This window comes from Nannospalax galili, unplaced genomic scaffold (assembly GCF_000622305.1).
Source record: "Nannospalax galili isolate Female #2095 unplaced genomic scaffold, S.galili_v1.0 scaffold772, whole genome shotgun sequence".
NCBI classification, from domain to species: Eukaryota; Metazoa; Chordata; class Mammalia; order Rodentia; family Spalacidae; genus Nannospalax; species Nannospalax galili.
In genome coordinates this window covers 1,250,772-1,263,860 of record NW_008332097.1, presented here as the reverse complement: position 1 = coordinate 1,263,860, position 13,089 = coordinate 1,250,772, and the positions used below count along the sequence as shown (strand labels likewise).

The window sequence follows — 13,089 nt, the reverse complement described above, 5'->3', positions numbered from 1 at the left end:
GTTTGCCAAGATCTGCACCGAGATCAGACCACTGTAAGAATCAGGCACTTTAATTTGGAGACGACAGAGCACATCATGACAATGTTACTTTTAACTACGGCCCTTCTGATAGCTGGGACAGTAGGCTCCCCTAATCACTCACAAAAATGTCATAGTTACACCGTGGCCACACCAACCTAACAACTGCCTTTTCTCGCCAATTAAGTGGACATAGCTGCATCTGAGTTGTTTTAGTTCAGTCTACCTCACACCAGTGTTAAATGACTTGAGAGTTAACAGAAGACTAAGTTTTGTGGTTGCCCAACAGATGTGGAAAATCAAACCAAGCTGATAAAGGACATCCTAGACTGTTCCAGACATCAACTGAAAGGCTCCCAGAGAAACCAGGGCAACCAATCTTAGATGGTGAGCTCCGAATCCCTGCCAGAGGCTGCAGAGATTTAAAACTCGGGTGACCATGTAGGAAACCACCATAAAGCAAGTAACACTCCAGCCTTAAATGGATATATGCTAAGGAGAAGAGTCAGCAAAGTATCTGAGAGTTTGCACCAGTCCAAGTGGCTACTGGTACTGGGATCAGCTGGTAAACTAGGCTAAATAAATATGGCAATTACATAAACAGAGGCAGGAGAAATGGAACACCTGACTTGGGCTGAGGACTGCAGGTCTGAGGACAGCAGCTACATTAGAACTGGCTGTGGGGATGAGAAGCTCAGCTCTGTGGGCCTTGGTTTCCTCATGTGAAGACAGCCAATTATTAGTTTCAACATTTCAGAATTGGTGATATGCTGGAAAACTGCTGATAGAAGGACAATGAGTGGGAGAGGGGAACAGGTGAGCCCCAGGAGCAGAGGTGGTGTGCACAGCCGAACAGAAGCCGTCTCAAATGGCACAACAGCCAGTCCCCTGGTCCCCTCTCACAGCTGTGGTGTGGACATATCATTGTCAAAGCCATTGGAGTTAGTGCACAAAGTGCTCGAGTGAAGACCAGCACACAGGGCTCAAGATGACACTCAGATGAAGAGAAATGTGCAGAACCCTGAAACTTACAGGAAAATAATACAGGCTCTAAGCCTGTTTTTCCTAAAAGCAGTCAAAAATACTGTTGCTACAGCAAAAAGGACAACTAATCATCAAAAAAATGGAAGCCCAGAGCAGAAGGTCAGTCAGATGGGAAAGAGAGATGAGGAGATGCTGGTGTTCTGCCCAAAACTTTATGGCACTGAAGAATTTCATAAGACAAGCATCCTAGACCTCAAATCACACATCAAGAAATATCCTTCTTTCTTGGACAGTTATAGATATTGGTCTCAGCCAGGCATGGTGGCGCATGCCTTTAACCCCAGCACTTGGGAGGTAGAGGCAGGTGGATCTCTCTGTTGAGTTCAAGGCCAGCCTGATCTACATAGTTCCAGGACAGGTGGGGCTACAGGGAGACTCTGTCTCAAAATGACCAAAATATATCATCTCATGTGCCATAAGTAACATCTTATTTGCCCATATTATTTCTTTTACTTCTCAACTGTACAGCTGATTTGTTCAAAACATGGTGCTAAGTACTGACTATAAAGAATGAGCAATTTACTTTGTCAAAAAATCAAAAAATGGCCCCCCAAATGCTTTTCTAAATGGATACTAACAGACCTGAATTTCTATCTTATTTCCAAACCTCTTCATTATATTTGTAGGTGACATCCATCATCTTCAAAAATGCTGCCCATTTAGAAAAAATGCTCTTGGTTCATCAAAGAACACAAGAATCTTGACTAGTTCAGTAAAGTGGGTTTCTCTTCACATCTAAATCTGAATCCTCAGCAATAACAATTCTAGCACTTCTGTAGCATGTGCTAAGAAAAGGTGCCTAAGTCACCACTAATCTCCCATATGGATTCCACAAATTAAGCAAAGAAGTGCAACAGCGGCAACTTAGCTAGAGCTTAGAGTGCAGAAGAATGTTGGGGAAAGGAGAGGCACAGCTGGATGAAACACTTCCATCCATGACAACGCATACATTCTAACATCCACTCAGCCCAGAAAGGCCTTCATATTCTGGAGAAATCACTGACAAGTCCATTGCATAGTTGTCAGAATGGCCTTGAAACTGTGTGTCTACAATGCCAGACCCCTGATCCACAGTAAATGCCATCAGTCATACCATGTTTGGTCTTCAGTGTACCAAGCAGCAAGCTAATGGAAATTCTCACTGTTCAACCCACCAACCATGGCACTATTGTCAACAAAGCATGCTTTAAGGCTATGGAAACTGTGGATCTAGGGACCTTGGAAATCAAGCATTTGAAAATTGTTTTGAATCTTTGGATGTTTCTTGACTGACACAAATCACAGACTAATTCTTTGATCAACACAATGAGTTTTGTCAGTAAATAATAGAAAAGCAGTTGACTTCCACTTAACCACTGTATAGAAATGGCCTCTGTTCTCTGGCTTCTTGTCAATAGGCTTTGTAATGTATCAAAGCTTAGGGTGTCACTTATCCTGTGTCTTTGTTGAGAACTCTGAATTCACGTCTTTAGAAAATCAAAAGACATCTTACTCAAACTAAATAAGAAAATCCATGTTCCTTGTCCCTTAAAACAACTCTGTGTCTTACTTCCCTCCACATGCAGGAACACTAACCAAACCTTCCTTGGAGACCAGCTCTGCTCAGGAGGCCAGGCTTACTTGAAGAGTTGAGACAGGAGACACCCTCAACATCTAGCCAGCAATTGCTTTACCTCAAATGCACCTTTTTCTTTGTGGTAGACTATGCCCAAAGTCTGTTGCAGGTGCCAGAGACTTCTGAAACAACCCTAAAGCGGATTTCTATTTGGGAACTGTGGCAGTAGGTCAAGAGAGTTTTAAGTCTGAGAATGTGCAAAGTATGATAGAGTAACATGCTTTGGAATCTAAAGAGACAGTAAAAGGACATCTACAATTGGAACTCAAAAAAAAAATAAAAGACCAGGTGCTACAGTGGAAAGATTCTGTCCACTAATCTCCAGATCCATCCTGTGAACTCTTATTGAAGACCTCATCCTGCGAAGCCTGGTGATCAATCCCTTCATAAAATGAGCCACCGTTGTGCAGAAAAGTCCCCACTGCCCGGCCCTGCCGGGCGTGACCCACAGCATCGCTGAACACTTTGTTTATCTGCTCCTCCGAGGGCATCCACCAATCGGGGTTGGAAGTACAGTGCATCCTAATGAATTCTGTAGGAAGACACACAACAGTTAAAAAGAGAGAGAGAACACAGCTGGTTTTGACAGAAGATGACAGGAAAGCTCCTTAAACATTAATAGATACTCTAACAAAAAAGCTGCATGTGAGTTCCAATGCAACACATAGCAATGTCACTTGTGACACCCAGTCCATTCCACACCAATGTTGTCACGTGCAAAAGCAAAAACCACCTAAGTGAGGGGACTCCCAGTAGGAAACATTCACTCTTGAAAAGAAAGGTAAGTCTGATTAGTAAGGCATGGCGTACATGCTGCCTACTGGAGTTAGGGAGTAGATTTAAAAACCTGTGCTATTACCTGCTTATATTGTAAGAAAGTAAACTATCCCTAGAAGAATGGCAAACATCATTAGTATGAATTCTTTAGCCAGTTACTGCCTTGGAGATGGAGTACAATAAACAACAGGGTCTTGATGAGTAAGAAAGTGTCTTTGCTCTAGCTCAGAGCTTTCCGTAGTCTTAAGACATGTGCACTTCTTCCTCTAGTGAACTACCTGGCTATTTTTTTTAATGCCACCTCATTTAAATATTTAATTTACCAGAAACCAATTAGCATACATGCATGCAAAAGGGAATCATTTTAGCTGCCTCAGTCAGTTTGATGTATTTTCCATTTAAGGGCTGAGTGGAAAGGAAGCATGAGGTGTGGCCCCAGATGAGGAATGTGCTGAAGACTGCAGACTTGGTTAGCTAGGCTCTGTGGATGGCATCTATGTGCCTGGAAAGCAGCAGTGCTCATGGCAGCAGCAGGGGCTCTCTGTAATCTATTTTAATCTCTTGGTTTGACTGACTTGTTTGTATTTACTTACTCACTTTTTGTGTGTGTAGTGTATGTGTACGTACATATTCACACATGCACATGTATGTATAGGTATATGTGCAGTGTGTAGCTAGAGGGTGTGATCATGTATCTTCCTCAACTGTTCTCCACCTTATTTTTTTTTAGAAAAGGTCTCTCACTGAACCTGGGCTCACTGATTGGCTAGAATGACTGGCTAGAGTTCCAGGGAACTGCCTGTCTCTGCCTCCTTAGCACTAGAATTAGATGCATGCCACTGTGTCCAGCTTTCACTTGTGTGCTGGGGATCTGAACTCAGATCTTCATGCTGGTACAGGAAGCACTTCACTAAACTACTGAGCCACCTCCCTAGCCCCTGACTCACTTTTAAAATGTCAAGTGTGACTATAGTTTCTGGAGAAGGGGTATAATTGGGATAGCTCTTACTAGCTCGACTCCTTATAAGTCAGGCAGCACACCAGTAAGAGGCCTAAGTCAACACTGCCTCTTGGTAAGCAATTCTATCATCTTTAATAATGGTGGGGAATAAAGGGAACTATGGCCAATTTGCTAAGTAGAATTTTCAGACAGGCCAACAAGAGATACAACACAGCATTAGTGTCTAGTTACTGCTGGTATTTCTCAGGTGGTTTCCTCAGGCCTGGGTCACTTGTATTAGTCTCACCTAGGGTGGTTGTGAGAGCCAGGCAAGTGCCACAAGTCACCTCCCTGAAAATCCATACTGAATAAGAATGTTTAGGGTAGGCTAAAGAAGTCCAGCTGCTAGAAAACACGATACATGCTCTTTAGGCAGCTGAGATTACAGAACTCAAGTGTCTAAGCAAGGGCTGCATTGGAGGGGACAGGGGTAGGGCAGGAATATGCTTTGCAATTATCAAAGTCTTCTCAATGATCCTTTAAAAAATGACTTTCTCATAGGGAAAAATTTGGATTCCTATCCAGACTAAATGAATGCTGTCATTCTAGTCAATAAGACTACTAAACTGTAGAAGGCCACACTTACGCTTTTTGCTGTGCATTTTCCAGATACAACAGTGTTCTCATGGCACTATGATGTTTCTATTTTTCTAAGTCTGTGTTTATGTGCACCTGTTCCATCAACTGTTAGCGCCCCAACTTTTGCCTGATCCTCAACTGTGGAGATCAAAGCAGTCATCTTAAATACTGATGGATTTGTATTATCTAAGCAGTATTTTTAACATAGAAACTTTTTTAACCAAAAAAAGAAAATAGTTTTATGGGTAAAGTATACTCTAGTATACTTTGAAGTATTCTTGATGGGCCCATGGAAACAAGAGACTATTTTACCCACTTTAAAAAAAATTACACATCTTCCTTCCCTGTGTGTATTTCTCTATGCTCTGGTTTTGCTGAAAGTCGCCTTCTCTGGCAGCAAAGAATATCTGAATTGAAAGCGTGAAACACGAGGTGCTATGCGATACTTTGTGCCATTAAGTGAGAACAACGAGGCTAAAGCAAAGAAAGAATCTTTCACAGAGCTTCTCATACCAAGTGGATGGGTCACACGAAGCTTATAAGGTCTTGGTGCAAAGATTATAAAAAAAAAAAAAAAGAAAGAAAGAAAGAAAAAGAAAAATAAGTAACAGCTGAACACTTGTGCAGGGAGCCACAGCCAATGCAGTGAAATGGGATCACGGATGGTGGACACTGAGTGGAAGGATGCAGTACCTCGGAGGCATGTGACTTTAACTGGATCCAGAGGGCGTCTTTCAGGACCTGTCTCTCCTGACTGCACTGACCTTTTCCTTTTCCCAAGGCCGCATGAGTACTTAAGCTCATCGGTTGTGAAAACAAATCTGATGAGGTATCGCAGGAGCCGTCTCCCATCTTTCTTGGAAGAATTTACAGCCTCATCCCACTGTTTGCTTGTTATGTAGACAGGATAGTTGTTCAACAGCTGCTTGCTTCCCTGGAAAAGCAAAATATTTTCTCATTACCTACCTACTGAGGCAACCAGCCAGAAGCCAAAGCCATTCCCATTTCAAAGGTAAACATACTTTTTAACCAAGTGGCTATGCTCACAATGAACCAGGTATTCGAGAGCACAAGTAATTGCTTACACTTAGAACGGGCACTTTTCAAATTACATTTGCATTTTCTATAACAAGAGCCAATGAGATATAATGAACACCTCTGAAAGAGAAGCTATTTATAACTTGCATTTTAACAGGTAGGTTAAAATGTGTCAAGATCCAATGACAAGGAACACTCTTTAAATATAACCTGTAACTTTCCTTTTCAATCTATTAAAATATGCAAAAATGACTTTGAAGAATGTGATCAAACAAGTCCCTTCATCCTTTGGCTGGCAGTTAAGTCCTAGAGAAATGATGTTGGTGGTGGTCTACTTCAACAGGTGTTAACTTGTGTTTAAGGCACCAAACACCTTATTGTCATTGCCTTACAGTGGAAACAACATTAAAGAGTGAATTTTAAAAGGGAGTATTGTGGAAACTGGAAAAAAAAAAAGAAATACAAAACAGGTTTCCTCAAATTATAGCTCCTACAAATGCCACCATGTCACTTCAAATTTTTTCTTACTTTTCACCTTCATAATTTATGTCTGCTATAAAATTCCCAGGCTGAATAGCTGCAGAGGGACTAATTACAGGAATTTCTGTAACATTTATAAGCCATGTTTAGTCAACTGCACCTATGCAACCATTACTTTAGTTCTGGCTGCCATAAAATTCTATAGTCTAGGACAAATTAATTAACCCGTGATCTCAGTTTTAATGTACTCCTTCCCTAGTAATTAAGGTATACAAAATAAAGAAGGGAAAACTCATTCAGTTTTACAACTCTACAAATTTACTACAGGCTATAAATTTGGCACTGTTTGGTTCGGACAGGGTTTTATTTCAAAAAGTGCTCTGCTTAAACATGGAAAAGGTAAATGGTATAGAAACTAGAAGGGCAGAGGGGCACCAGACTTGCCTAGGCAGCAGTTACTAACTAGAATACACTTTACTGTTGTGTACCTTGGTTTCCTTTTTTTTTTTTTTTTTTTTTTAAACAGTGTCTCCCTGTAGCCCCAGCTGGCCTGGAACTCCCTATGTAGACCAGGCTGGCCTTGAACTCAAAGAGATTTACTGGCTTCTGCTTCCCAGGTGCTGGGATTAAAGCATGCACCACCACACCAGGCTAGGTTTCTTTTCTTAAGAAAGGCACTTGAAGCTATGGTTTGTGCTTTAGATTTAGAGGCAAGCGAGCTTTAAAATGAAATCTGATGGAGTGAAGGTCCCCCATCTGCAAAACATGGGAATTATATTATACTGGGCTTATGTAGTAAATGTGTGGTAGCATACATAACCCTTGGCTCTGGGACCTTTACATGGTAGGTGCCAAGAGTAAAGTATGAGTGACATCTCTGTCAGAGCATGGAGAAGAGGGAAAAGAGATGTAGAAACTAGGGAGTCAGGCCCATGCAGTGGAAGACTGAGGAGAATTGATTCTTAAGTAAAATGCTGATGTGTTGCACAACAAACATTACAGAAGAATGGCTGGGAAGAGTAGACACATCAGGGAAAATGATCGACTGTTTCGCAGAGGGAGAAGAAAGGGCATCATCACAGGTCTTTAGTGATTGATCTCTCACTCAGGATAGTGGGTGGAGCCAGGGGGAGTAAAATCCAAGCGGGTAGGCTAAGAACCACTAACTGTGTCAAAAGCACTTTTGTGGAAGAACTTTAATAATAGCTGTCGATATGTATTAATCAATTAATGAGGGACTTGACTAGGTAGTGGTGCCAGTACAATTACAAAGCTGGGCCCTAGGTTCAGCCCAGGGAAAAAACTAACCTCTCAACTTCAGTACCTTTCTGTCAAAATAGGGCTAAAGATCCCAGAGGTTCAGCGGCTCATATCTGTAACCCCAGCATACTCTGGAGTCATGAGGCAACAGGACTGCCAGAGTTCAAGGCCAGTTTCAGGTATAACAGTGAGTTGGAATATATATAGTGAGACTGTTTCAAAAGATGGTAAAACAAAGCAGCAACTCAGACTCACAGTTTTTGTTAAGGTGTCAGTCTCCTACCAAAGAGCTCTAGAGGGCAGGATTTATATGCTTTATATAACCTGCTCCCAGGGCCCAAGACATAGCAGCAGGTGCAACACATTTGTCATGACTGATGCAGTGCAACACTTACTAACATGACAGGTACAAAGCAGACACTCAGCAAAGGTGGTTGCAGTTAAGAATTTAAGACTATCCTCTTACTTACGGTCCCTGTACATACACTCAGCAACCTTAGGAGAATGACCAGCTATTTCTTCAATTGTTTCTCAAAAATGTATGATAATAATTAAAAAATACCTGTTTCCTTGGGGTTACAGTGCTTACCTGCAAGAAGGTTTATAGCTCTGTTTTACTACCATTATATCCTTTCTAAGGGGTTACAACTCCAAGGGAGGAGGGAGGGAGGCAGGCTGGAGAGCCTTGCCCCAAGTTTTTCATTTACTTTTCGATACTGAGCTGTGCTCCAAAATGTGTCTATTTCAGGATTAGGGTGTTTGTGACTAGGGAGCTGACAATCCAAAACAGGTGCTTTCTCAAATCCTTAAGAAAATCATAGCAGAGTCCTGCATAATTCCAAAAATGCAGCAGCTCAACATAAACTATGGGTCTCATAAAATGTAGAAATACCATTTGGAGGTAATTTTCATCAAGAAACAGGAAAGGAAAGAGAGTAAGTAATTTACAGCCCAAAACACAACTCAGAATGCCCTGTGGGTTATGGATGAGAGTTATAATTCTGTTTTAGCACATTTAATAGAAGTAAAATGTGATAAATAATAAAAATGAAAAGATTCTCATGTGCCTGAAATGACAAAATAGTAATGATGATGGGTAATAAAAGCAGTCCTAGCTAAGGGAAATACAGACAGTTTTCCTGTATATATATATTTGTGGGTACATGGTTATGGTGCATGTTTGTACGTCTGCACATGGAAGTCAGAGGTTGATGTTGTCTACCTTCTTTAAATGACTCGCCACCTTTTTTTTTTTTAATCTTACTTTAAAAAAAAAGATTTATTTTATTTTTAACTATGTGTATGTGTGTGCCTGTTGGTGGGTATGTACACATTGAGAGCAGGTGCCCAAGGAGGCAAGAGGTGTTGGATTCTCCTGGTGCTGGAGTTACAGATGATTGTGAGATGCCCAACCTGGGTGCAGAGAACCAAACGTGGATTTTCTGCAAGAGCAGTATGTACTCTTACCTGCTGAGTCATCTCTCCAGCCCTTTACCTTAATTTCTGAGACTGGGTCTCTAACTGGACCTGGATCTTACTGACTGGACAAGCTGTCTGGTTATCAAGCCTTAGGAATCTGCTTGTCTCTGCCTCCCCAGTGCTGGGATTATAGGTGCATGCCACCACGCCTAGAGGCACATGCAGGTGCTGGAAAGCCAAACAAGTCCTCTTTCTTGCATGGCAAACACTTGCACTTTACCAACTGAGGCATTTCCCTGGTCCTTCTTTCTATTTTTTATGGAACCGATTCTGCAGCCTTTTCAATTAGCCACCAATAGGTTATTAAACTTAAGCTACTGTTGAGTCACTCTGAAACACCAACATGAATAACCATCAATGTCTTCAAACACTCATAACCAAATGGAAGACATGGGTGTAGATTTACTACAAAGTTAAGTTGGCTGATTCTGAATTAGACTTACAACGTGCTGCAAGAGCACCAGGCAGAGGATGGGAAATCAGAGCCGCTTCCTGGAAGAAGTACATTCATTTCACAAAACGTCAAGATTAACAAATGTGGACTTCAATCTAGGGAGAATTAATGGATTTTAATTAAGTCTGGATCTTTAATTTAAAAAGATAACTTTTCATGGTGGAGAATAAAAAGAGGTGAAAAGTGGCCAAGAGTAACCAGAAGAGAGGAGACAATTAACATGGGATGTTGAGACTAAGAAGAAATCAGTGATCTTGCAGGAACTTCTGCCTGGGTTTGGTGAGGCTTTTACAAAAGGGAAAGTGCAACCATGGGGGTTCAGAGTAGGAGCATGGACGGTAAGAGGGGGTATGGGTACTCCACTTACCAAGCAGTTAGCTGTGACGTGGAGCTGAGCTGTGGAGACTTCTTAACCTTCACAAGGTAGGTGTTAGGGGGATGACTGTTAACTGATCAGAGACATCAGAAAGCAGATAAAGTGAAGGAAGCAACTATGGGAACAATGGATGTAAAATTCATGAGTTTGAAATGAAAGAAGGAGGGGGAGCCAGAAGACAGCAGAGACACAAAGGCCAAAGGGGGAATGAAGGCCTAGGGGATCAGGCTGGGGAAGGGCTCCTGGCCCAGACAACCAGCAAAGGTGTCAGGGGCTTCATTCAGAGCACTGGGAGTAGTGAAGGTAGTGAGAATTCAGGATGGAAAAGTTAATGAAAACCAAAGAGAGTAGAGATAAGACATACAGGTCAATCTTACAAGTGTTTAGTTGTGTAAAAAAAAAAAAATGAGCCATAGCCAGGTGTGGTAGCACACGCCTTTAGTCCCAGCACTGGGGAGGCAGAAGCAGGTGGATCTCTGTGTTCAAGGCCAGCCTGGTCTACATAGTGAGTTCCACAGTGAGTTCCCCCTGTCTCAAAAAAAGTCATTATTTGGAAATCACAAACTGAGAACCTTCTAGAACAGGCACTGGGGCACTAATGGGGATGAGAGCTAAGCTCAAGAGCAATGTGTAATGTGTGTGCAAAGGTGCTTATGGGTACATACTGTAATGGTAAAGGAAGGACAGTACCAGAGGAAGGGACACTCAGTGTCATGTTCTAAAGTCTGAAAATTTAAGATAACACTCAACAATGAACTCTGAAAATCCTGTAATAATATAACTGATTAATATACCACTAGCATCAAAAGATATCATTTGTTCTATACAGTGGGAGACTGGTTTCTTTTACTGTAGTTCAGAGAAAGAAACAGCCTGTGTGCAGTAGCCCTGGAGTCTAGGAAATATTCTCTAAACCATGGAGAATGTCAGTGTTAGAGATGCCCAGAGAGAGGCAGGGGTATACTAGGGCTCTGGCTGAGAGCATGGCAGGTTGGAATCTCCATTTCAGGCCTTTACTGTGCCACAGGAATAGAGGAAGACTTGTTCATGGTATTTAAGTTGCTATTTCCTCTTTTTCTCCCACCTATGAGTACAGAATTGAACCTTTGTAAATGAAAACCACACATGATCTTTCTTCACAATATGCACCTACAGGTAACAGACCCATAAACTTCCCACAGTCAGCAGTGTATTTGGCCAGCCGGTCTGTTTGGGAAGAGACTGGAATTTTATTAGCAGGCTCCATCTGAGGGGAATTCTACTTGCAACTGTGCCCCTCTTCCAGAGGCCTGAGCCTACCTCAGTGGACTGGTCGGCAGGTTGCGGCAGCAGAAGCTGGTTGTGGTATTGCAGCACAGTTTTCAGGTAATCCAGGACGGTCTGGCAGGGCACTGTGGGGAGAAACAGCAGTAGTTACACATCAGCTAGCCCTTAATACCAAGATAAAAACCTTTGGGGGGTGGTCTAAGAAGATCATTGGTGTGAACTTAAAAAAAAAAATTATTCTGAAGTCAAGAAATGTTTTTTCACTTGACATCTGTAGTTATTTCAGGTTATAAATACAGAACAGTTGCTACAATATGGGGATTATTTTTAAGATCAGTATAATTTTATGAAAACTTTGAAGTCCAACTTTAAGATTAATTCGGGTCAACAAAAATGATCACAAACATTTCACAGGAAATAGAGGTCCTCTGTGACTGCAGTCTGGCTTGCAGTCCTGGTGATTCTTTTCGAAACTGGAGTACTAGGATGATGTTTCTCTGGTTTTCAGTCATATAGCACATACTGTAGTCTGGACATAGTTCATTTGCATGCTGGTAGCTTGATACCTAGTGCTGACATTGATGGAAGGTGAGGCCTTTGAGAAGGTCCTTCGGCAAGCTGAATGAGTTAGCTCCAGAGAGGAGCTGTTCCAAGAGCAAGTCTGGTCCCTCCCTGTGTTCTGACTTCCTGTCTCACTATCACTTAGTCACTTCCTCTCATACTTGTTTCTTCCATGATGCCATCTGCTATGGGCCTGTGCTAGAGACAGCACCATGTTGTTGGACTCTTAAGTCTTCAAAACTATATATTATATATATTTTTCTCTGCTACCCAGCCTAAAGTATTTCATTATAGTAACAGAAAATGGATCAACACTTGATTTTTTTTTAAAATATATATATTTCTCTTTTTGTTAGAACATTTATTTTCTTTAAAAATCTCAAGTATACTTTTTTAACTTTTACAAAAACTTTATTGAGGAGCTGGAGAGATGGCTCAGAGGTTAAGAGCACTGACTGCTCTTACAGAGGACCTGGGTTCAATTCCCAGTCCTTAACTCCAGTTCCAGAGGAATCCGAAGCCCTCTTCTGATCTCTGTAGCATTGCACGACACAGGTACACTCACATACATGCAAGCAATATACTCATACACATAAAATAAAAACAAAAAACCCCAAAAAACTTTATTGAGAATTTCATACATGCATATAAGGTGTACTGATCAAATCCATGCCCACTCCCTCCCCTCCAACAATCCCCCCTCTGAAGAGGTAACCCTAAAATCATTAAAAAAATATATATCTATATCTATATTTTATTTTGTAGAAGAAGCATTTCATTATAGCTTTAGCATACTCAATAACAGTTTCCAGAGCAAAGATGCATCTCTTTCAAAAGTGGCTAAAAATTTTTTAGGTTCGCTGTTGAATTAATACAGTTATGCAATATTGAACAGTATAAACCCTGTAAGATGTAAAATTGAATGAATTTTTGACCTTTAAAAAAGATCTACATTTCATTTTAAAATATACTGTTTCTTACAGAAAGACTCATTATTTTTGCTAATAACACTTAGATGTTTGCACATGCATCTCTAATCTCTATGTATCTGATTATTGCTAGTCACAGTTGGTTACTTTCTGAGCTCCTTGGCATCTGAGCATGGATATAAAGTCATCAGGTAGATTTCAATGGTAATGTTT

The 13,089-nt window shown here is 41.2% G+C and overlaps 1 protein-coding gene across 1 annotated transcript in view; it reads right to left on the bottom strand.

Annotated features, from left to right (window-relative positions):
* Nucleotides 1-1,555: 1,555 nt before the first annotated feature.
* The window catches only part of Bend4 (BEN domain containing 4), a 37,353-nt gene continuing 25,819 nt past the window's right edge, over nucleotides 1,556-13,089 (bottom strand). The window contains exons 3-5 of the mRNA XM_008827212.2: nucleotides 11,420-11,511; nucleotides 5,727-5,967; nucleotides 1,556-3,209 (exon numbers count right to left, since the gene is read on the bottom strand). Of these exons, the coding sequence (XP_008825434.1) occupies nucleotides 2,992-3,209; nucleotides 5,727-5,967; nucleotides 11,420-11,511 (551 nt within the window). The 3' untranslated portion in view covers nucleotides 1,556-2,991. The remainder of the gene's footprint in view (nucleotides 3,210-5,726; nucleotides 5,968-11,419; nucleotides 11,512-13,089) is intronic.